We start from the raw sequence: 25,237 nt of genomic DNA, 5'->3' as shown, positions 1-25,237 counted from the left end.
GCTCTTTAAGACCTGCAGTGTCTCAGACTGACCACACATGGCTGCACGTGATAGCGGCTTATCCTGCTGGACATCATATGATGCCCAGTCAGGATAACTGAACCACTTCCCAGGCATCATTCTGCATACAGCGGGCAGGAAGTGGTTAAGCAGATTTTGTGATAGAAAAACAATGCTACAATTTTAATTTTATCAGGTAGACTTTTATTAAATACAGTGCAACATGACTATGTTCACACTCACTTGCAAGGGTGAAACTTCTGAAGCATGTACATATTCTTCATCACCAAGTGTAAATGTTAGTGAACAAAAACCAGTAATGATAAATTAAAACTGTACAAGACAGGTAAATGAAGGCCATAAAAATTGACTGAACACACATATACATCAACTGAGAACGTGTCTATTTAAACTAAATCTGTAAACAGAGCATAAATTTTACTAATCAGATATTCAAAGTCTGCTGAAGCCATTGTAAAAGTACAAGTGAAAGTTAAATGATGTTGACAAAAGTTTATAAGTTAATACACAAGGGTAGATTGTATAACAAAAATTAACTTTTCTGTACGAAGCTGTGGAAGTTTGAAACTTCTCAGAATCCTTTTTATTGATACACATTTGATCAGATATTAAAACATGAAGGTAAACCGAGTGTCCGCATAAAAAAAAAAAAAAAAAGGATTTAATAAAATTTCACAACAGAAGAAGCCTAGAATTCACTGCTCCACAATGATTTCAAGGCATCTTCAAAACAAAAGTAAATGCCGGCACCAAGTGGACCTCAAGCCAAAAGAATGCATTGCATTTTTTTATTTTATTTTTTATTTCCAGCATTAAGTTACCTGGAGCATTAACACAAGTTACACTTGACCTAAGAAGTCTGGCACTGTACGCCACCTCTTGGGTGGCCATCATCATCGTCGTCATCACGATAAGCCTCACCATTGTAATGTGAACGCCTCTGTTGAGATGGATCAAAGTCCATGAGTTCAGCTTGCTCCATATCCTCAGTCTCTTCAATGGCTTTTCTTGCAGGTAGGAGGCTTTCAAGCATGGGTAGCTTATCTGGTGAAATGAAGCCACTGGATGGAAAATTGACCTAGAAAAGCAAAAGCACAGTATTGTACATGTCACGGGTTAAGATCCATTAAAAACTGAACTTTCCATGTGTCCCAAAATAAACAATCCACAAAAGTTTAGCACAAAGTCACATCCAATCTATGCACAAGTTTGCCCATTTTTAAATGGGTCTCCAATCATAATCACTCTTCAGCGTTTATAGGACTTGGGTACAAAAGTGGTCCATCCAGTGTGGACCCCCCCGGCCCCACGATTTAAAAATATTTGTCAAGTATAGATCTAAGTTTGCTACAAACGTGTAAATTCAATAGCTTTCCCTCCATTACCTTAGTGTCCATAGAGCAAGTTGGCTTTATCCCGAATCGAGAGGCCTGAGACAAAACCCTAAAAGCAATCAACATACACCAATGGATGATCTCACACACACACACGTTTTTTTTCTTTCCTTGGACTCGGAGAAGGCGTTTGACAGGGTGGCTTAGGACTACATGCTAGCAGACCTACGCAAGGTGGGATCCGGAGAGCAACTCCTAAAATATATTATGGCATTATACTCGTCCCCGACGGCTAGAATCAAAACCAACGGTCACCTGTTGGACGCCTTAACCCTGTCCAAAGGAACCAGACAGGGCTGCCCTCTCTCCCCACTGATTTTTATCCTCAACGGAACAAATGCTTCAAAGAATCGGGGCAAACCCATCCATTAAAGGAGTGCAGATAAATGACGTCCAACACAAGGTGGCTGCATACGCCGACGATGTGCTTCTATTCATCACGAGTCCGATCATCATGATACCCAACCTCCTACTGGACTTTTCCCTATTCAAAGAAATCTCCAACCTCCAAATCAACTTTAGTAAATCCAAAGCCCTTAACATCACCTTACCAGAAGCCACTGTCCAACAATGCAAAGTCAATTTTCCATTTAGCTGGGAGAAGCATTCCATATTTGGGAATACAGCTACCAGCCAAATTAGGAGATCTATACCCCAGAAACTTTCTCCCACTTCTCAACACCATTAGGCAAGACCTCCAGAACTGGCATAAGCAATTGTTCTCTTGGTTTGGTAGAGCGGCAATCCTGAAAATGAACACCCTTCTGTACCTTTTGCAGACAATCCCAATTAAACTTCCCCAAGCATTCCTCTCCAACACTCCACTGTTTGAAATTCCTGTGGGCAGACAAACCTCCCCGCATTAAATGGGACACCTTGACAAAACCAGTCAGGCAGGGGGGGGGGGAAATAGGACTACCGGACGTACAAAAATACCAATACCACTGGGCCTGCCTCATGTCCAGGATCATCGACTGGCATATACACACACACACGAACAATCAAAGCATGGGTACGGCTGGAGGGAGCTCTCTCGTTACCATTACAACACCTGCCATGGATAAGCGCAAGGTCCACGCCACAAGAGATCTTGCAACACCCTTTAGTATGCCCTAACAAATACCTTCCGAAACATCTGTTGGAAGACACAGGTAGCTTCGACTCCCGGCCAGATGACCCCTCTGGACGGAAACCCGGAATTTCCTCCGGGCATGACAACCCGTCCAGCACTTTCCAGCAATACAACTGCTAGAAAAGCAGGCGCATTCGTCAAAGAGGGGGAGTTGATCCCCCTTCATGCCCTCCCGACTCAATTTCCAGACAGGGTAATACCTTTCTTTCAGTTCCTCCAAATCTGACATTTCCTACTCAAGACATCCACGCCACAACAATGGAGCAGGGATCTCACCCCTTTTGGAGACTATGTGTACCAGCAGGGAACCCATAAGGCATGTCATCTCAGAGCTATACTCCATACTATCTCCCACGCCTTCTAAATTAGATAACCCATGCATACAAAGATGGGAAAAAGATCTGAACGTAACACTAAACGCAGGAGGAATAGGACAATATTTGGCTAAACATACATAAGGGCTCCCTAAATGTATCGGTACAGGAAAACAGATACAAACTGTGCTTGCGTTGGTACAGAACACCCGACCATCTCCACAAGTGCTACCCACACGTCCCTCCCACATGTTGGAGATGTGAAGAAGCCAAGGGAACTCTCATACACATATGGTGGGAATGTAAGCGAATCCAACCATTTTGGGCAGAGGTCGGCAGTCTTATTTCGAGAACAACATACACCGGAGTTTACCCCTGCCCAATTCCTACTTCACCACACATCCTTACCCCAATGGCAATACAGGAAATCCCTCATGCACCACCTGATTAACGCAGCAATGCATCCCTACACGCTGGAAATCAACCAACACTCCTAGCATTACAGAGTGGCTGCAGAGGGTAACTAGGATTGCAGCGATGGAAGCTATCATACACCAAGTCAAAGAAACCTCACACAAATTTCAGAAAACCTGGGCCTGCTGGCTACAGTTTCAACAAACTGAGGAATGCAAAGCACTCTTGCGCAACTTATAGCTTGACCTGGGGGGGGGGGGGGGGGACGATCCCCACATACCTGCCTACACTGAGATACACTTATAAGTTCTCTGTCCCACCCTATACTCTTAATCCCTATAAACTTCCTGACTCATTCCCTTCCCCATCCATTCAAGTTCTACAACCAAATGATCCGGTGGATAATCCCCACATTGACCCACAAACCCCATTTGGTCAGATTCACCTTTATCACGCAGTGCTTCCAAGATACAAGATGGGCTGGCATAACAAACTTCAATAGGGAAGATTGGGGATGGAATCACCAGTTCCCGAGATCTCAAATAGCAGCCCTAGGAGGTGCAGGTTTAGTCTCCACATAGCTAGCAATACTCAGCTAAACTTGCGGAATGCATCATATTACTACTTGTTAGAGACTCAAGTCATGAGTGTGACCAAAAAGAGGGTTGGATGTTATTGGATTGTTGTGATCTGTTCCATATTATCTGAACCCACATAAAATGTACTTATATGTGCATGTATGCAAAAAGGTTTCAATAAAAAAAAAAAAAAAAGTTTCAACATTAAATTCAATACCTTTGCTGGAAAATTTGTTCCACGCAAATTTTTGTTAAAAAAAAAAAAAAAAAAAAAAAAAGGCTCTTCTGAACCTAGTTCACTTCCTTAATGTTGAAAATAATGTCGCCCAGCCCATCCCCAAATGCTTTTAAAAATGTGGTCCTCGTCCACACTGAACATGGCTTTGAAATTGTGCACGTTCAGCCGAAGTCGCACAATTTAACCACTTGCCGACCGCCGCACGACGATGTACGTCCATTTTTTGAAGAGGGATATCTCGGTAAAGGCAGCAGCTGCTGCCACAACCGAGATATCTATCTCTTCAGGCGGCGGTCGGCTGTACGATAACGGTGGTCTCCGCGGCGGATTCGCCGCGAGATCACCGCTATCGGCGGCGGGAGAGGTGCCACCCCCCCTCCCGCCGCCCTCCCGCACCTTCCGCCGCTTACCGGAGCCGTCGGTAGCGGCGGAGGCGATCGGGTCCTTCAGTCTGCTGGGCATAGAGACAAGTGAGGCTAAGATGGCCCCCACTCGTCTATACCATAGGAGGGCGGAAGCGACGTCAAAACGTCACTTCCGCCCATACCTCTTAAAGGTATATATTTTTTTTTTTAATGTCAGATTTTCTCTTTTTTTTTTTTGTTGCATTTTAGCCCAAATATGAGATCTGAGGACCTTTTGACCTCAGATCTCATATTTAAGAGGACCTGTCATGCTTTTTTCTATTACAAGGGATGTTTACATTCCTTGTAATAGGAATAAAAGTGATCCATTTTTTTTTTTTAAAGTGTAAAAAATAAATTAAATAAATTAAAATAAATAAGAAAAAAAAATTTTTTTTTTAAAAACACCCCGTTACGACGAGCTTGCGCACAGAAGCGAGCGCATACGTGAGTTGCGCCCGCATATGAAAATGGTGGTCAAACCATATATGTGAGGTATCGCCGCGATCGGTAGAGCGAGAGCAATAATTCTAGCCCTCCTCTGTAACGCAAAAAATGCAACCTGTAGAATTTTTTAAATGTCGCTTATGGAGATTTTTGAGGCTAAATGTTTGACGCCATTCCACGAGCGGGCGCAATTTTGAAGCGTGACATGTTGGGTATCAATTTACTCGGCATACCATTATCTTTCACAGTATAAAAAAAAAATTGGGATAATTTTACTGTTGTCTTATTTTTTTATTCAAAAAAGTGAATTTTTTCCAAAAAAAGTGCGCTTCTAAGACCGCCGCGCAAATACGGTGTGAAAAAAAGTATTTCAATGACCGCCATTTTATTCTCTAGGGTGTTAGAAAAAAAACAATATAAAATGTTTGGGGGTTCTAAGTAATTTTCTAGCAAAAAAAACTGTTTTAAACATGGAAACACCAAGTCCGAAAAAGAGGCCTGGCCCTTAAGTGGTTAAAAGATGCATTTCAGTCAGACTTCAGAAACATTGGTTCTGGATCATGCACAGATGTCCATTAAAGTTGCCAAAAGTAGTGCAGGAACTGCTTTTGCAAATCGGTGTGGCACATTGATTGGAAACGTGCCTATTACCAGCAATAGGTTGCAATTTGATCTGTCAAATCGCACTGACGTGAACAGGGGCTTAAAATTTATTTATATATATATATATATATATATATATATATATATATATATATATATATATATATATATATATATATATATATATATATATATATATATATATATATATATATATAATGACCCCTTATCTTGCAAAAAACCCACTCTGTTAAACCACTTCGATACTGGACACTTACACCCTTCCTGCCCAGGCCACTTTAGCTTTCTGCACTGTCATTCAAAGTGACAGTTCAGTCCTACAACACTGAACCCAAACAAAAGGTTTAGCTTTCATTTGGTGGTATTCAAACCACCATTGGGTTTTTTTTCCCCCCCCCAGAAAAAGTGTTTTTGGCTCTGTATTCCACTAGAATAAAATTAAAAACAATTTAAAATTTTAAGTGCAGACTTTCAGCTTTAATTGAAGGGATTGAACATAAATATCAAAATACTAATTTTAGGAACTGCAACCATTTTTATACATGGTACCAATTTTCAGGGGCTCAAATATAATTGGACACATGAATAATAAAAATGTTTATTTTTAATATTTTGTTGAGAATCATTTACTGGCAATGACTGCCTGAAGTCTGCAACCCTGGGTTTCCTCCTTTCTGATGCTTTGCCAGGCTCTAGGTGCAGCTGTCTTCAGTTCTTGGTTTGTGGGTCTTTCTGCCTAAGCAAGTTAGGCATGCTCAATTAGGTTGAGATCAGGTGATTAATTCGGCCATTGTATTTTGGATCATTGTCCATCTGTACTGTGAAGCGCTGTCCAATCAATTTTGCTGCATTTGGCTAAATCTGGGCTGTTAGTATCTCTAAACACTGCATAATTCACCCTGCTGCTTCGGTCACATCATTAACCCTTTCATGACCAAGCCCATTTTTGGCATATAGTGTTTACAAGTTAAAATCCATATTTTTTGCTAGAAAATTACTTGGAACCCCCAAATATTATATATATATTTTTTAGCAGAGACTCTAGCGAATAAAACTGATTGTTGCAATATTTTATGTCACACGGTATTTGCGTAGCGGTGTTTTAAACGAAACTTTTTCGGAAAAGGGACACTTTCATGAATTAAAAAAATGAAATAAAATTAACCCAATTTTTTTGCATAATGTGAAAGAATGTTACGCCGAGTAAATAGATACCAAACATGTCACTTTATAATTGCACACACTCGTGGAATGACGACAAAGTACGGTACCTAAAAATCTCAATAGGCGACGCGTTAATTTTTTTTTACGGTTACCAGGTTAGCGTTGCAGAGGTCTAGTGCTAGAATTATTGCTCTCGCTCTGACGATCGCAGCGATACCTCACGTGTGATTTGACCACCGTTTACATATGCAGGCGCGACTTCCGTATGAGTTCTTTGCTTCGTGAGCTCGCGGGGCGCTTTAAAAAACTTTATTTTATTTATTTGAAAATACATTGTTTTTAAAAAAAATAAAAAATTTGATCACTTTTATTGCTGTCACAAGGAATGTAAACATCCCTTGTGACAGTAATAGGTGGTGACAGGTACTCTTTACACTTCAATGTATTCAGATGGCCAAAAACGGTGATTCTGAATACCGTATATCTTTTTAAAACTGGTGCCATTGGCAGCCGAGTAAACGGGAAGTGACGTCATGACGTTGCTTCCGTGTTTACTATTAGGATACTGGAACGAAGCCGATTATGGGACGTCCCCTCCCGCTCCTCCGGCATAACAGCCAAGCGGCTTTTAGCTGCTTCGGTTGTTATGGCAGGAAAGCCAATCGCACGCTGAAAAAAAAAAAAAAAAAAAAAAAAAAAAAACTGTACCGGGATGATGCCTGCAGGTGCGGGCATCATCCCGGTATACCCCCCGGAAGCCGAGTACGCTCGGCGGGAAGGGGATAAACACCAATGACCCAATGCCGCCACCCTGCCTCCACCAAGTTTTATAGACTGTTGTGGGCTTTGGATCATGAGCTATTCCCAGCCAAGCCTTCTCCACACTTTCTTCCAGTCATTCTGGTACAGATTAATCTTAGTTTCATTTATGCAAAGAATGTTTTGCCAGAACGGATTTTTTATTTATTTATTATTATTATTATTATTATTATTAGAGGTTTTGGCAAAGTCTTAAACCCTTCCTCCGATTTGGATGTACGTGCCCACAAAATTAAAAACGTGTGCACTTTCAGCCCATATCCATTATATAAAACTTGATGTTTTGATAAACACCTGGGGGGGGTTGGGGAAAAAAAAAAAAAAAAAAATAATAAAAAAAAAAAAAAAAAAAGCGCACACGGGCAAATTTCCTCCACTGCAGATTTTGCAAGTTTTCCCACTTAAACGAAAAGGGTCCAGAATTTTTTTTTTTTGTTTTATCATGGGTGTATTTTAAAATGGTAGACAGAATATCAACCAAAAATCCTGAACAACATTAGAGGCTATAAAATGAAAGTTGTAGTTCAGTGATTAAAACAAGTAAATTTGATCTCAAGCAAAACATACATGACTTTGTACTTGGTGGAAAAACACTGGTCAGCAAGCACAGAGGAAAGACATTTCTTGTAGTTGGTGACCAGGTTTGCACATCTCTTGAGGTATTTTGGTCCACCTTTCTATATAGATCTTCTCTAAATCCTTAAAAAGTGGATGTGAACCCTCATATACACAGCCTCAGATGATACACAGATGAAACAAATCTCCACACAAGTTTTACATGTATATCTGCCGTCTTCAGCTTTATATACGGTTTAGAAAGTGCACGTTAGATTTTCTCTTCCTGGTTAGCACCGCAGTGAAGCCTGGGCATACAGCCAAAACAGCTGATTGGAGGAAAAGGCACACACCCCCTCTCCTCATAAGTAGAGACTTCCAGCTTTGTTGAATAGTTCAGGGTTCTGCTAACCTTTAGCATCCTCTCCAACACAGAACACAGGCTGCTTTTATCATATATGCGAGAACTTGTGGGGAGTTATCAGGCTGATAACAAAAACTGAGCAAGAGACAGCTACAGGACAAAGGTAAAACACTGCAGATATATGTGCCCAGCTCAAAATTTCATGAATTCACATTAAGGTTTCTTGGCAACTCAAATTTTCAGCTCCCTCCATAAATATTCTATAGGATTAGGGTCTGAAGACCGACTAGGCCACTCCATGACCTTAATCTGCTTCGTAAGGCACTGGTCACTAACTACAAGATACGTCTTTACCTCTGTGCTTGCCAACAAGGTTTTCTCCACCAAGTCCTGATTTGCTTGGGGATCAAATACTTATTTTACTCACTGAACTGTAACTCAACATTTGTATTATGTTTTTATCTGGATTTGTGGTTGATATTCTGTCTATATCATTTAAAATACACCTATGATAAAAATTAGAGACCCCTTATTTTCTTTGAAAGTGGGCAAACTAAAAACCTGCAGGGGATAAACTACTACATTTTCCCCACTGTACATATACACAGTGCCTTGAAAAAGTATTCATACCCCTTGAAATTTTCAACATTTTGTCATGTTAAAAAAATCCCAATACATTTGTTTTTGGTTGTATGTGATAGACCAACACAAAGTGGCACATAATTGTCAAGTGGAAGGAAAATGATTTTCTATAGTTAAAATTTTCGCTCACTCTTTGCAAAATAGCTCTCTGTCAGAGTAAATGGAGAGCATCTGAACAGCAATTTTCAAATCTTGCCAGATTCTCAATAGTCAGACCCTGGTTACTCCTGGGAAGCAAACCAACCATTTAAGTGGTCTCAAAACTACGGGCCTTTGGACAACGTGCCTCCAACTGACACAGTGATGAAGCACGATTCCTCCCATAGATGCCAGCCATGTGGCACGATTCCACCTGCTAAAACCTACAATGGGCCACTATGCCCCCTTACAATCGATGGGGCAGTGTTTACTCCCACTGATGCCAGGACATTTTCTACTCACACTGGCCAGTCTGGGTTCTGCAAAGCCTGAAGGACAGTAAACTTGCCCTATGTTTAAAAAGGAAGAAGAAGACGAAGAAGAAGACGAAGAAGAAGACGAAGAAGAAGACGAAGAAGAAGACGAAGAAGAAGACGAAGAAGAAGACGAAGAAGAAGACGAAGAAGAAGACGAAGAAGAAGACGAAGATCCTTAAAATCAACCTACCTGGAATTCAACTATAAGGCGACCCTTTTCGTATGGTCGGCGAAAGAAGGGCATTCCTTCATTTAGCACACATTTAACGTCTCCATGTTTGACTATTTGGCCTGCAAAACAAAAAAATAAAAATGTAATAAAGTCTATAATGCCATACCCATATTTGTTATAGTGGCAAAAAAGTTTGTTACTCCATAATTTGCCAAAAAACTGAACAGCTGTGAATTAAATTATGAATGCAAAAAAAAAAAAAAAAAAAAAAAAAAAAACACACCATAACGCTAATGCTCACGACAAACTTACCAGGATGAGAAGTAATAATAATGGTCCTGTTGTCCAAAGTTACAATGGGTTTCTGAAATCCACACAAAGCCTCTACAAGCTCTATTTCCATGTGCATCAACAGATCTTCTCCTCGTCTACAATACAGAGCAAAATATAAAATGCAAGTTATTGATGGGGGGGGGGGGTGTAAATAATTATACACACACTGCACGATTCTGCCCAAAATAAGAAACATTTTTTGCTTGGAAGATCATGATTCTTGCGGGGTAACATCTCACATTATAAAAAAATAAAAAAAAATATTGGGCTAACTACCAATTTTTGTTTTCAATTCATTAAAACGTATTCCCTTGCTAAAGTGCACATGCGCTGTCGTATTCATTGGCGCTCGGGTCTTTCGTAAATATCTCCTAAACTGTGGAGGTTTAGGAGATATTTCAAGCACTTACAGGCAAGCCTTAATATAGGCTTACCTGTAGGTAAAAGTGTCTGTACAACCACTTTAAGAACGTATTTGATATTTTGCATAAGGCAATGCACCATTTGCATATTTGCCTTGCTAGCTGCCTGCACCTTTAAGCACTGACTTGCTCTCATTGTGGCCCTAAATCATGTGCACTTTCCTCCTACCAAATACATGTCCCTTATAGATGGGACAGAATGTGTAGGAATAGGGAATGCAGTGAAATTGTCATAGCAGAGGAAAGGATGCTACATGCAGGTTACAAGCATTGTCCACTCCCTCCATACATTTAGTAATCTTGTGTATAATGAGGCCTGTGACCACTGCCAACATTTTTTTGGAAACTAGGTGGTTAGTTTTAAACAGAAGATAAAATACACACACAGGCTTATACTTTAGACATTTGTAAAGGGGAAAAAACAAAAACAAAAAAAACCCTCACAGTGTTTGTCATTTACCTTGTAAATATGGCATTATCCTTCTGGTCAAGTACAATAATAATATCTCCTGGCTCCAGACCGGGTTCTTGGTCTCCTTCACCAGCAAATGTGATTTTTTGACCATCCTTCATACCTGTAGCAATGAACAGTGCAGAATTTAAAACTTGCAAGATGTTCCCAGCATAAACATTATACCTCACCTAAAAATTATATAGTCACAACATAGTACATGTGATAAAATAGGACTTTTCCACTCCCGCTAAAATTAAGCCAGCCATAGACAGATTCTTTCCTGCAACCAGCATTGACAGGGGTATCACATTATTATGTTCTCCTGGCAGGGAGCTATAATCGCATGCAGAGGTGCACCAATTTTTTTTTGCCAACTCAGTATTGGTACCAAAATATCAGTGCACCACTACATGCGATTATAGCTCCCTGCCAGGAGAACATCTCCTGGGGGGGGGGGGTGTGTGTGTTTGTGAATAGACGGGAGGGGGATAGCGGAGGGATGTTGACAACCCCCCCCCCCGACGGATAGGAGAATCAAGGGTGTTTTTTTGGGGGGGGGGGGGGAGAATATAGAGAAATTGTACTATAAAAAAAAAAATTACTTGTCAAATTTAAATGCATATGAATTTATTGTCGGCCATGATCAGCACCCTTAGCGCAAAAAAAGCTCAAGAAAAATGCAGCACTTTAAATTCTGTCTTCACACTGGTCTGTTGCCCTTCAGTGGTGGCCGCTTGCTGCATTTTTGGTCAGAAAAAAATAAAAAACGCATCAAAACACCCAGGTTACATTCTTTGCCATTATCGGCACCTTTTATCTCCATCAGCAAAATGGGCGATAACATTTTTAGGGGGGGTAAGGCACTATGAGTGACACAGAACAATCTATGCAACACCATGCACATAAGCTTTCATCAAGGAAAAAAAAAAAATACATACACTTGTCCCTTAAGGTACTTAATCACCTCCCACTGCACATAACAATGGCCAGGTTGCCCTTTCCTCATTCTGAGTGGACAATGAGGAATGTTCTCAGAATGAGTTCTCACAGCGCTGAGGCTCGATCCGGTGATCATTATAATCACAGCATCCAGCTGAGCAGAGATTGGGATATGGGAGCTGTAATTGGCCCTCCGCATCTCATGACTGCTGTGTCCAATCACAGCCGTCACAATGTAAACAGACTCGTGTCTGTGGAAGTTCTCCCCACTGAGCTTAGTGAGAGCGGGGAATCTGCAGCTCTGACAGAACTGTGCGAGGATAATTTTATACAGAGAGCCGTTACAGATTCTCAGCCAAAAAAGAATGAACACTCTTCCCATTTGTCCTCAGGAGGGTAGGGATTACAGAATTGAAATAGCTCAGGACTAAAACAAGGTATGTTGTGAAAGTGATCGGGTGGCCTCATATGTGCCCATATTACTTGCACCTGAAAGCCGTTGGCTTAATAGACATACACACTGCCGCTACAGCAGGCGAGTTTAAAACAGTGGTGAGACTCAAGTGGGTAAAGCCTGCACATCAGGCAAGGGAAGAAGCTGCAATGAAAAAAAATAAAAATAAAAAAAGAAGAAACCCACACCACACAATCCCAGAGTGTGACCAGGGCATCCATTTCCAATGCCTGGAGATGCCCAATTTGGGACACAAATGTGTCCACATTGTTGTAGAATCTGTATGCCAAGAGAGCCACATCTGGTGCCTGCCACTACAGACAATTTCTGCAAAACACAGGTAAAAAGGGCCTTCCGCCTGGATTCATCTGCATTCTGACTGCAGGGGGCCAGAATGTGAAGTTTGACCTAAGACCAGATGAGACCCACTGCTCCCTGAGCAGTGTGACTTGTCCCCATTTGATGGTTGGTGTATGTCACAGACAAGGCATTAAATGACTGCATCCTGATGGGGTGACCCCAAAATGTATAAATGACCAGTGTAAGAATAGAATTGCCTAAAGTTCCAGGATGTTAATTTGCAAACTTCTGCTTTGACTGTTGCTTTCCCTGAAATGATAGGGACTTCTCAATGACCTCAGGGACACCATCTGGCATCAAAAAGGACAGGCACTTGTTATGAAAGCAGCACCTTTATGGTGTCTATGACTAAGTGCCAAGTACTCCAGATGTTGTGTTCCAATAATGCATGGGGTATGGCTGAGCAGATCATTTTGGGGGTAAAAACACCTTCTGGTGAGCCCAACCATGCTAGGGTGCACTGAAAAAAGGATTTAGGATTTTTTGTCCATCAGGACCCAAAATCAGAAACCTCCAGAGAAGAGGATTCTGGAAGTGGTGGACATTGTGCACCATGTCCTCTAGAAAGCCCAGGAACACAAAATCCCTTTTGTGAGGGACTCCAGATCCTCAGCAACTTCTCTACTTTATTGATCACAAAATTTAATTCATTTCTAATTTACTGCAGTGATATGAGGGGAGGTATGGGGAAAAAAAATAATAATAATATTTACACCATAGCATGCCGGCATTGTTACAAAAAGCACTGCAACCCACCTCAAGGCATGGTTGTAGTCTAATGTAACTCAACAGAGCTCAAAATGAAGTGGTGTAAACAAGCCTTGAAGCTACCACAATTTATGCCGAGTATGCCCAGTAAAATAATGAGTAGCAATTCACTACAGACAGTTCAGCTTAGAAGAGAGGAGAAAAAAAAAAATTATATTTATGGTTGGAAAACAGCATTGATCTCCTAGCACTAAAAAGCCAATGTAAAGAGGTCATCCAAGGCTGTATACACAGTAGTTATTTTGGGAAAAATTACATCAGCGCTTAAAGTTTATCACAGAAAATCTGTAAGGTGAACACTGGAGAACCCTTCACATCGCACCTGGTCCTGCTAACCTGGAGTCTAGGGATCTACTATTCTGACAGATCCCATAGCCGCTTTACCAGTCTGAAGATTTTAAATCCCAGCGGCTCTAGTCTGCAGTGACAGGACGGGCTACGCGGGATCTGATTGGTTGGCGCCGCAAATGTGACGGCGTCAACCAATTAGAATGCTCCTATACATACCTCTCCACTTGGCAAGTTTAGGAGATTGAGCTGCTGGGGATTTCGAAGCCCTGGACCTGTGAAGTGGCGACCCGATGTATCAGTGCAGGCGATCGCCGGACTCCAGGTCTGCGGGACCAGCGAGGATAAAAAGAGGGTCCTGTGCAAGTTCACCTTACAGATTTTTCTGTGAAGGTGAATTTACCCCTTAAAAAAAAAAATAAAGTAATCTTGGAATAGTTTGTGACCGCAATGTGTCACTGGAAGAAAAAAAAAGCAAAAAAATGGTACAATCTGCAGATATCCTCAAGAAAGCAGAGTCAAGCATCTGAACTGTTTTTACAAAGGAAAGTTTGGTGCATGGCCAATTTTAGCAAGGTGCCCTTGTCCCTCTCGCATTAAGCAAAACAAAAAATAAAATAGTTCCTATAAAAAGCAGTTACACTTCTGGTATGTTTCTAGTTACTGTACAAGTACTTCTCAAAGCCACACTAACCTTTGTCAATGTGAACTTCAAGAATCTTTTTCTCTCTGACAATTTTTCTCCCATTGCAACTCTTGCACCGGTCTTTTGGATTAATCCTTTCACCTTGTCCTTGGCACTCTGGGCATACAGACTGGATCTGCTGAACCATTCCAGGTCCTATTTGATGGATCCTGATCTGCATACCACTACCTCTGCAGTTAGGACAGCACTCCACAGCTCCTTTTCTGCCACCACGACCTAAATAAGAGCAAATAAAAAAATTTGAGCATTATTTTAAAGCAATATTTAAAAAAAAAACAAAAAAACAAAAAAACAAAAAAAAACACCTCATCTGCGGTGGCAATGTTATTGCATTTAAACCATTTTATACCCACATACCTTCACATTTGTCACATATGGTATTCTTTTGCAGAGCCAATTTTCTTGTTGCCCCATTATATAGATCTTCCAGTGAGACTGATAGCTGGTGGACGACATTTTTACCTGGAAATAAAATAATGCACATTCAGTATACAACCCAACAGCAATGACTGTTATTCATTTGCTACAGTTAAAGTGAGAGAGATTTTTTTATAATATATCTCTCTACATACACACACCTGCAAGACAAAGGCATAATGAGCTAGTATGCATCACATAATAGCCCATTATGAAATACACCTTAGATCAAAGCGGTTCCTGTACACCAGGGATATTCAATTAGCAGACCTCCAGCTGTTTCAGAACTACAAGTCCCATGAGGCATAGCAAGACTGAGCCACAAGCATGACACCCAGAGGCAGAGGCATGATGGGACTTGTAGTTTTGCAACAGCTGGAGGTCCGCTAATTGCATACCCCCGCTGTACACCAATGTGACCAGCGACACGTCTCCCGGAGTTATTTCTGGGTTTGTGGGCTCTGTCGCTGCGATTGGCTGGAGACATGATTGAGTCACCCCTGTGTGCATTGGCGGTTAAGTCACTCCCGTGCGCAGGAGCCACTGGTCATGGCACAAGCAAGCCGTTTCTTCAGTGCGTATGCGCTGATGAGAGCGCAAGCGTATAGGGTAAATATCTCCTAAACTGTGCAGGTTTAAGAGATATTTACAATACCTACAGGTAAGCCTCATCACCTTTAGGTGCAAGTGGTGCAACAGGGTTAACAACCACTTTAAAAGTTCATGCACACCAATTACCTCTTCTTTCTCTCTGCATTCTTCCTCCTCCTCCAAAGAACATGTCAAAAATATCCATGGGTGAACCAAATCCACTTCCTCCCATGCCTCCTTCTTTAATAGCCTGTTCTCCACCTTTGTCATACAAGTCCCTTTTCTTTGCATCAGAAAGTACTTCATATGCTTGTGAAATCTGTTTGAACTGTTAAATAAAAAAAATAAAAAAGATGTTCATAGTTCAATTACACGCGCCAACATTTCAACTTCTGGCGCAGTCAGCAAACAATGCTATTCTGTCATATTGGTTTAGCAGTACCAAGGAAGCAAATAAGAGAAATACAATAATAGAGTTTGCAAAGGCAAAGTTCACCTTTTAAAAACACAAAAATGCACATATTTTTGCAAAAAAAAAAAAAAGGCATTTATTTATTCCTTAGGAACAGGCAGAGCACTGCAGGTGCATTGCAATGTCAAGCTCCTGCACACACTGCCTATAGCTCTCTGGCTGTACCTCTAAGTGCAGACAGTTCCTGAACTGTAGGCAGTGTGAACCAATTACAGGCATACTAATCAGTGAGCCCTCATTCAAGCTACAAGTCCATCTGCTGCGGGGAGCAGACTGGATATGTCATTTTTTCCATACAGATTCCTGTGCCCCACCAAATTTAAAATTGTGACAGCAGGTGGGAGGCACAGTGGTGTAATGGCTAGCACTCTCACCTAGCAGTAAAAAGGGTCGCTGGTTCAAATCCCAACCACGACACTACCTGCCTGGAGTTTGCATGTTCTCCCTGTGCCTGCTTGGGTTTCCTCCCACACTCCAAAGACATGCAGGTAGGTCAATTGGCTTCTGTCTAAAATTGGCCCTAGTATATGAATGGGGACCTTGGATTGTGGGCTCCTTGAGGGTAGGGACCAATGTGAGTGTGCAATGTACAGGGATAGGGGTAGACACTCACTCAGGTTGAAGTGGATGGACTAATGTCTATTCAACCTTACTAACTAGGTGCTGGGAGAAGAACCCCCATCTGAGGTTTAGGGGTGATGACCGAGTAACATGTTACACCCTAAATACGGCTGCAACGTTAAGGCACCTTTCACATGGATGGCTGTTCTGCCGCAGTTTAACATGTTTATTTTTTTTCTGTGAAATTCAAGATCAGCTGCATTTGTACAGTGCAATTACCTGCGTTTATGTGCAGTTGAGTTCAGCTGCAGTTATCCAATATAGTTGTTCCCATAGCAACCTTTTTTTGGTCCCTTGAATCCCTTCTCATGCTGCTATTCGCAGCTGACACAAAAGACTGCGATTACCTGCAGTTATGTGCATATAGCTGTGCTACATCGCACCTGAATGCATTCAATTCTATGCGCACTGAACCGCATGTAACAAAATCGCAGCTAAACGCTGTGTGAATGGGGCCATAGGAAAGCATTGTGCGCTTTTAGCTGCGGTAGAAAACCCACAGCTAAAAGCACCATTCTATCCATCCGCGTGAAAGAGGCCTAACACTACTAAAGTTAAACTAAGCCAAAAAAAAAAAAAAAAAACTGATTGCAGGCTGAAGACAAAGCATTTCCATAAGTTTTTGTTATTTTGAGCCATCAATTAGCAAGAAACTGTCCTATTTTTTACTGTACCGCTTAAAAAAAAAAAAAATACCACTTATCACATCTATCCTGTGATAGTACTGTATTAGGAAGCTGATCAATGCATATTCAGAGCAATGGAAAAGCACTTCTGCTTCACATAAATTTACCTTTTCCCCTTCATTGGGGTTCTTATCTGGGTGATACTTGAGCGCAAGTTTTCTGTAGGCTTTTTTCAGTTCATCTGGTGTAGCATTGGGTTTAACACCCAATGTATCATAGTATCCAGTTTCTAAGACCATTTTTCAAAGTGCGAAGAAGCAACAGTTTCTTCAATGCAAACCTTCAAAATAAAATAAAAAGAAATATTACAATATCTGACAAACTGCAATAAAGCATTTGTGAAGCCATACATAAATCCACACACACACACAAATTATTTTTCCACAGAATAAAAAATAAAATAGCTTCAGGTTTTTAATGAGCAATCTGACTGCACAGCCTCCCTTACTCTTCCCCTTTGCATGGAGCATATCTCAATTATCAGTGGACAGACAACCAAATAATCTCAATCACATCGATTGTTTTGAAAGCATGGTTCAAGCTTGGAGCCCCTATTAAGTAAAGCAGGGCTGGAGGCAGGGTGACAAACTACAAGTACAAGAGATGCAATGCAGGCAGAGCGTCGTCCAGCACAGAAGCCTGTCTTGAAGAAGCAAACTGTCCACGCCAGCACAGATCTGCTTCCAACCCTGGCATGGTTTGACCGAAAGGTGGAAGAGAGCTGGCAGTATTACCTAGTTAATTTAACCATTTGCCTGTAAATATATGTAATTAATTTGACATTAAATACTGGGCGTTATGGCAGCAGCTAGCCGCCATAACCATGGTTTATTTACAGCAGGCGGCCGGCTTTCATATAAAAAGTAGTCCTAGCGGCACAGTAGTTGCAGAATCACTTTTTTCAGTGTCTTCCGGGTTTACCGGAGCCAACGGTAAACCTAGAAGTTATCCAATAGGCAGCTGGGCAGGAAGTCAAGAATGCAAGATAGCCCTCAGTCGGCGCTATGCCCTCTAAGGTCTGGAGCGATATCTGTCACTTCCGCCTCTCATGCTTAAAAAGGGACCCCACCCCCTCCAAGTCAAAATGACTTTTTTGCTTTTAAAGGATGAATGAGACCTCCGATCTCTCAATATGCTTATTTCTATTACGAGGGTTGTAAATGGGAGGGTGTGCTCATTTAAAGAGCCCCATCCAAGGCGAGCTCACGTGCAAAAGCGAACACATGCGCAAGATGTGCCAGCATATGTAAATGGGGTTCAAACCAATAGTAGACTGGTTTGGCCAGAACGATTATTCATAAATCCATGCCGATTACCGCTAATAATACTGCTCTCATTACTAAAGTCTTGTATATAGCCCCTTATGCCCTCCAAGAGTTTATATACCATTGATGCTCGGCTAACTGGTCTGCAATTTCCAGGGATGTATTTTGGGCCCTTTTTAAATATTGGTGCTACAGTGGCTTTGCTCCAATCAGCTGGTACCATTCCAGTCAGACTGTCAGTAAAAATTAGGAACAATGGTCTGGCAATTACTTGACCGAGTTCCCCCAAGTACCCTTGGGTGCAGTGATGTATTAATGCTAAGTTTCCCCAAGTCTAATATTAATTCTGTCCTCCGTTAACCATGGGAGGTGCTTCCTGTGATGTGTTATGAGGATAAACACTGCAGTTTTGGTTACTGAAGCCTGAGAAGAATAAATTCAATACATTCGCCATCTCCCCATCCTTTTTAACCAAATATGTCCTTCTGCATTCTTTATGGGGCCAATATGGTCTTTTTTTTTCCCCCAACATACTTAAAGAATTTCTTGCTCTCCTCCACTATGTGTCATATTCTATCTTAGCTGTCCTTATTGCACCCTTACATTTCTTGTTGTATTCTTTGTAAAGTCTGAATGCGGATTATCCATCAACCTTGTATTTTTTGAAGGCCTTCTCCGTTGCTTTTATATGCATTTTTACACTGGATTCAAGCCACCCAGGACTTTTGTTTGCTCCTTTAAAATTCATTACCAGATGGGATGCATTGGCTAATGCCCTTATTTAATATGCTCTTAAAGCAAACCCATCTCTCATCAGTGTTCTTTGTTCCTAAGATTTTATCCCATCTTATGCCTTCTGGCAAGGTTTGTAGTTTAGAGAAGTTGGCTCTTTTGAAATTCAGTGTCTTTGTATTTCCCTTATGTGTGATTTATACTGAAGCCAACTGACCTGTGATCGCTTTTCCCTAAATTGCCCTGTATTTCCACATCCGTGATCAAGTCTGTATTGTTGGTAGTTAGTAGATCCAGTAACACTTTATTTATAGTTGGTGCATCTACCATCTGACCCATAAAATTGTCCTGCAAGACATTTAGGAACTGGTGAGCCTTAGATAAATGCGCCGTTCCCTCCACCCAGTCTTTGGATAATAAAACCTCCCCCATTATGATAACACTTCCCATCCTTCTTGCTGCTAATCCAAATTGCGATTGGACCTCTGGACCCCCCCCCCCCCCCATTTAAAAACCCCTCTCTAACTTTTCGGCCATCTTCATTCCCAGCGGATCCGCACCCTCCTCATTTAGGTGCAGTCCATCCCTTCGATAGTACCAGTTATCGACTGATAAGTTGGCCCAGTCCTCCAGGAACCCAAACCCCTCCTTACTACAACAGCTCTTCAGCCACTTATTTACTTCCCCAATCTCCCTCAGCCTTTCTGGTGTGGCTCGATGTACTGGTAATATTCCTGAGAATACTACCTTGGAGGTCCTTTTCCTCAATTTAGCTCCCAAGTCCCTAAAATTGTTCTTTAGGACACTGCATCTGCCTCTGTCATTGGTGCCAGCATGCACCATGACAGCTTGGTCTATCCCAGCAATACGTGCACCAGATCAGTGATGTGCCAAACCAGAGTGCCCAGTAGACAACATACTGTTCAGCGCTTCAGGTCTTTGTTACAGATTGGCCTCTCTGGCCTAATTGAGTCCCCTACCACAAGAATCTGTCTTTCCTTTGATCGCGCTCCCCCCCCCCACTGGATGAGTTCTTCCCCCAGCAGCTAGGAGAGTCCCTCAGCTCCAGCAGTGCTGGTCCCTGACTGGTTTCAACAATGTCACTCAATGGAGTGTACTTATTGGGATGCTCCAGCCCTGGATTGGCCTCAATGGCACTTCCCCCTCTATCCTTCAAGACTGTCATCCATCTACTCTTTGCTAGTGCCTGCACCTCTGTCTTCGCTCGCCTCTGTGCTGGACCCTGCAGTGTACGTTCCTGGCTCTATGGAGGCACTTTTCAGTGCTGATAGTTGCTTCCCCAATCAGAACCTGGGCTTCCAGGGAAACAATGCGCTTACATTTTCCGCAGCAGTATTCACCCTCAATCGGATGATCAAGGAACACATACATGCCACAAGATGTACAACAAGTCATCTCTCCTCAACCACTGGGCATCATACCCATTAAATTTAACGAGGATTAGGGATTATACCCTATCCAAAATTACCCAACAACTAGCTTCCCAGCGTGTGCACTCGCAAGTACCAATGATACACACACACCACCAAGTACTATGACCCCTGTTATAACCCGTTTTTAACTCACCACTTCCACTTGGACAGAGTTCCAGCACCTCTCCACTCAAGGTACCCACAGTTTAGCTTTCAACCAGCAGTTAAAGTGGTTAAACAAAAATAAATCTTTACACAATGTATAAAAACAATGTTCAAGCTACTTTCACACTGAGGCACTTTATGGGCACTACATAGCCTCAGGCTCACACTGGAGTAGTGTGCTTGCAGGACAGTAAAAAAAAAAAAAAAAAAAAAAATCCCGCAAGCGGCATCTTTGCAGTGCTCCTAAAGCTCCCCTGCCCATTGACATCAATGGGGCAGCGCCAGCAAACAGGCGCTTTTAACCCTTTTTCGGCAGCTAGCGAGGATTAACCACCCTGCTAGTGGTCAAATAACGGCACTAAAAGGATGATAAAGCAGCACCACTTTACCGCCCCAGTGTGAAAGTAGCCTAAAGGTTTTTTTTTTCTAGGGTTAACACTAAGGGTGCAACTGATCAAAAAAACTCACGGATCGGATCGTTAATCAGATCAGTGTCACGGATCGGATAATTTTTTCAGATCAGTAAATAGTTTAATTTGCAGAAACCTGTGAAAATTCCACCACCATATAGTCCCCACTAATATTGACAGGGCATGGCAGAGTATTGAGGGATGGCTTTGACTGCAATTGTCACAGAGCAGCCCACAGCGCTGCTGCCATCTGATCTCCCCCCTCCACTGTACAGATCAGTACACAGAGGGGAGAGAGGAACCGGCTTCATAACAGGATGTCGGTTTGTTTACAAGTGATCGCTCCGTCACTTGGCGGAGTGATCACATTGTAAACGGCCGCCGGGTGTACAAAGAGGGCCACTGCTCCGGAGCTAGGCCGAGGCCTTTCCCAAGGCCGAGGCATGTGCCGATCCAAACAGGGTGACCCGTTTGGATCACAGATCGGTGACGATCCATTGCACCCCTAGTTAACATACACTTTAAGGCCCCTTTCACACATGCGGACAGTATGTCCGTATTTCATCCATCCGTTTGCGGATGAAATACGGACATACATGCATCCCTATGGGATAGCGGGTGTCTGGGTGAGCATCCGCAGACACCCGCTATTGTCCGCCTCCACAATTGTCCGATTCTGCAGACTGAGGTAAATCCTATTTTTCTATCCGTCTGCAGAGCGGATCGAATGAACATGGACAGACGGTCCATGCTCATCCGATCCCCCATAGAGGAGAACGGAAAGCTGACAGGGCGGTCCCTGCACAGTGTGTCAGGACCGCCCTGTCTGCCGCCGGCTCAGCGGGGACAACGGAGCGATCCCTGCTGAGCGAGCGGATCATCACTGATCCGTCCCGCGTGAAAGGGGCCTGTGCAAATTAATATCAGCTGGTTCAGTTTCAACTGATGGCCTGGGGGGGGGGGGGGGGGGGGGGGTGGTCGAATGGCGATTTGCCAGGGGTCACCGAATCCTGGGCTGTTCCTGAAGCCCGCACCACTCTCCAAGCCTTTTCACGGCCACCCTGCTGGGCTGTTCCTGGAGCCCGCAGCCCATTTAGCCTCTTTGCAGCCGCCCATTTAGTTCACAGCATGGCTGGGGCCAGAGACTAGAGGTCCGCTGACTGGTGAGGAACGTGAAGTGGGAGGGGCTGGAGGAGACTCCATCGCCTGATTTTGGTATGGGTGTCACTATGAGACACCAAAAAGTCAGACAGTGGAGTAACACTACCTGTGATTATAGTTGCCATTAAAAGTCTCCACTACAGTTGTCAGATCAGCAGATGACCTTGATAAAGAGCACGCAAGTTGGCTGATCAGAACCCTTCCCTCACTGCCACTCATCCCAACTCTCTGCCACCCCCACCAAGGAGAAAAAGGAGGAATAAAAATAGAGAATACATGGAAGAGAGAAAATAAAGGGGAGGAACAATGAAAAAGGGAGCAAAAGAATAAGAGAAAGCAATGCCTTGGATGCAGACAACCCACGCTACAAATAGAATTTTACTCTTAGGGGTCTCCACCACTTGGGAAATTTTATCAAAAGGGTCATGGCACGAGAAAAGGTTGTGAAGGTCTTGAGAAGTGGTTCTCAACCTATTGTTGCAAAACATACCGATGACATTGGTTATAGAAGGATGTCAAAGCTCATACCCATGCATGAACACCTACATCACAACCCCAGAAAAACAGTAAATAATATTTTCCAAACCTTTCCCCATTCATTTCCTGACTCTTGGAGTATGCATGCATAGCCCACCCAAACTTCCTTTTCACCCACAAAAAGTCTATGGCAGACCTTGGCACCCCAGATGTTTTGGAACTACATTTCCCCATGATGCTCAACTACACTGCAGAGTGCATGATCATCATGGGTTCCAAAACATCTGGGGTGCCAGGGTTCGCCTTCACTGGTCTATGATAAGAGGGCTGCTAAAGCTCTTAGAAAGCCTTTATCAGCATGAAGGGTATACATACACTGTCCGAAGTGGGGAGACATTAGTTAATCTTTTTGAGAGTGATGGATTCCATGTGGTCAGTGTGCAGAGACGCCACCAAAGCAGCACCCAGAAAATGCCTATCACTATATTTAGCACAGACTACAGCGATTTTCAAAAGCCTCAGCAGCCCTCCAGGTTCCCGACCAGCCGCCACAGCCAGTTAAACTGCGGCAGGTTGGCTCTACTGGGCAAGCCGTCGTAGCTGTACATTGGCTCTAAGACGCTCTAGGAGGCGTGCACACGTGTCCCTGGAGCAGATGCGAGTGCCCTGCAGGCGCGATGACCACCGGGCCATCGCTTGTGACAGAGCGAGAACCGGGATCTGTGTGTGCAAGCACACAAATCCCGGTTCTGTCAGGGGAGAGGAGATAGATCATGTGTTCATACCAAGTATGAACATGGATCGGTCTCCTCCCCTAGTCAATCCCATTACCCCCACAGTTAGAACACACCTAGGGAACACAGTTAACCCCTTGATCACCCCATAGTGTTAACCCCCATCCCTGCCAGCAACAGTTATACAGTAAATCAGTACATTTTTATAGCACCGATCGCTGTATAAATCTCACTGGTCCCAAAAGCATCAAAAGTGTCCAATTTGTCCGCCGCAATAATCACAGATTGCAGCTATTACTAGAAAAAAAAAAAGCCATAAATGTATTCCCTATTTTGTAGACTAACATTTGCACAAACCAATCAATATACGCTTATTTTGATTGTTCTTACCATTTGTGGGGGTGGGGGGTGTTGAAAAAAAAAAAAAAAAAAGAAGTTCTTTACTGTAAGCAGAAAGGATGTGAAATTCCCTTCCACAGGCGGGGGCATCAATAGTTTCAAAAAACTATTAGATAAGCACCCGATGACCACAACATGCAGGGATAAAGAAGGTAATATTGGCATATAATTATACACATAGGTGGACTTGGTCTTTTTTCCTCAGACTCACCAACTATGTAACAAGGCACAGAGGACCAATGTTTTCTTTAAAAAATAAATAAAAACCAAACACCACACATCTCTGCACGGGGCCTAAATGTGAAGGCACATCTAACCCCTCCTATCTTTTTCAGCCATGGAAGCTGCCATCTTGGCTTCTGTTTGATCTGCAGTTGCCATGGACACATGCAATCAGTTATGACATCAGCCATTTGATTGAGAACACAAGCAATGTGACAGCTACATTCCTGTCACCGTTTTCTTGAAAGCGTTAAATCAATGGGCTTTGGCCTGCTTGACATACACCTTTAAAAACATTTAGCAAAACCCCACAGTATCGCAATTTTTTGTTGTGTGCAACTCTTAGGACTGGATGACTCCACAAAAAGCCACGTGTGCTGGAGATAAGCCATTTCGGGCATTACACAGCAGACGGCCACACGATGAATTCCGGCCTGGAATGCTCTCTCCTAGCGAGCAGAGGTCTCTAGGTTGGCAGCAGTCGTCCTCCGCCGCTGAGGATTGTGGGTAAGGGGCCGGTGAGCGGTCTATGGGTGAGGAGCGGCCCTACACGCCGATTCTCTCCTATTGCAGCTCGCTATTCCCCTCACTATAACAAAGGTGTCCCGCCTCGAATAGGCCGCTAAGCCCATTCACACACGGTATACCACTTCCCACACACATATTACAGCTCACCTCTGGCTCAATATTCCACATATAAATAGGAATCAGTGGAAGGGAGATATTGTGGAAACGTAGTAAAGGTCACACACCGGGACCGTTAGACACAGACAACCGCTTATAATAAATAACCTCCCTCCAATATTACTTAACGAGCGCCCTCTCAGACTCCAATACTCACCGAGCGAGACCGCCGTCCCAGTGCCTTTCCTCTCACCAGCAGCTTCTGGAAAGATCGAACGCAAAAGCCGCATCCGGGAGCTTATGCAAAAGAGGAGGCGGGGCCGCCCAGGGCTGACGTTATTAGTCACCGGAACAGGTGTACTTCTTA

At 42.9% G+C, this 25,237-nt stretch overlaps 1 protein-coding gene across 1 annotated transcript; it reads right to left on the bottom strand.

Moving 5' to 3' along the window:
* Positions 1-181: 181 nt before the first annotated feature.
* On the bottom strand, positions 182-25,235 carry DNAJA1 (DnaJ heat shock protein family (Hsp40) member A1). Its single transcript, XM_077476259.1, has 9 exons — positions 25,088-25,235; positions 17,356-17,528; positions 15,617-15,797; positions 14,819-14,923; positions 14,450-14,677; positions 10,953-11,067; positions 10,050-10,165; positions 9,756-9,856; positions 182-1,099 (listed from the first exon to the last, which is right to left on the bottom strand). Exons 2-9 carry the CDS (start codon positions 17,485-17,487, stop codon positions 872-874), a joined length of 1,206 nt encoding a protein of 401 aa, XP_077332385.1. The 5' UTR covers positions 17,488-17,528; positions 25,088-25,235; the 3' UTR covers positions 182-871.
* Positions 25,236-25,237: the final 2 nt, after the last annotated feature.

This window comes from Lithobates pipiens, unplaced genomic scaffold (assembly GCF_037356315.1).
Source record: "Lithobates pipiens isolate NorthernLeopardFrog02 unplaced genomic scaffold, aLitPip1_a1.2 Scaffold_13, whole genome shotgun sequence".
In the NCBI taxonomy this organism is placed as follows: domain Eukaryota; kingdom Metazoa; phylum Chordata; class Amphibia; order Anura; family Ranidae; genus Lithobates; species Lithobates pipiens.
This window is presented reverse-complemented; position numbering and strand designations above follow the sequence as displayed.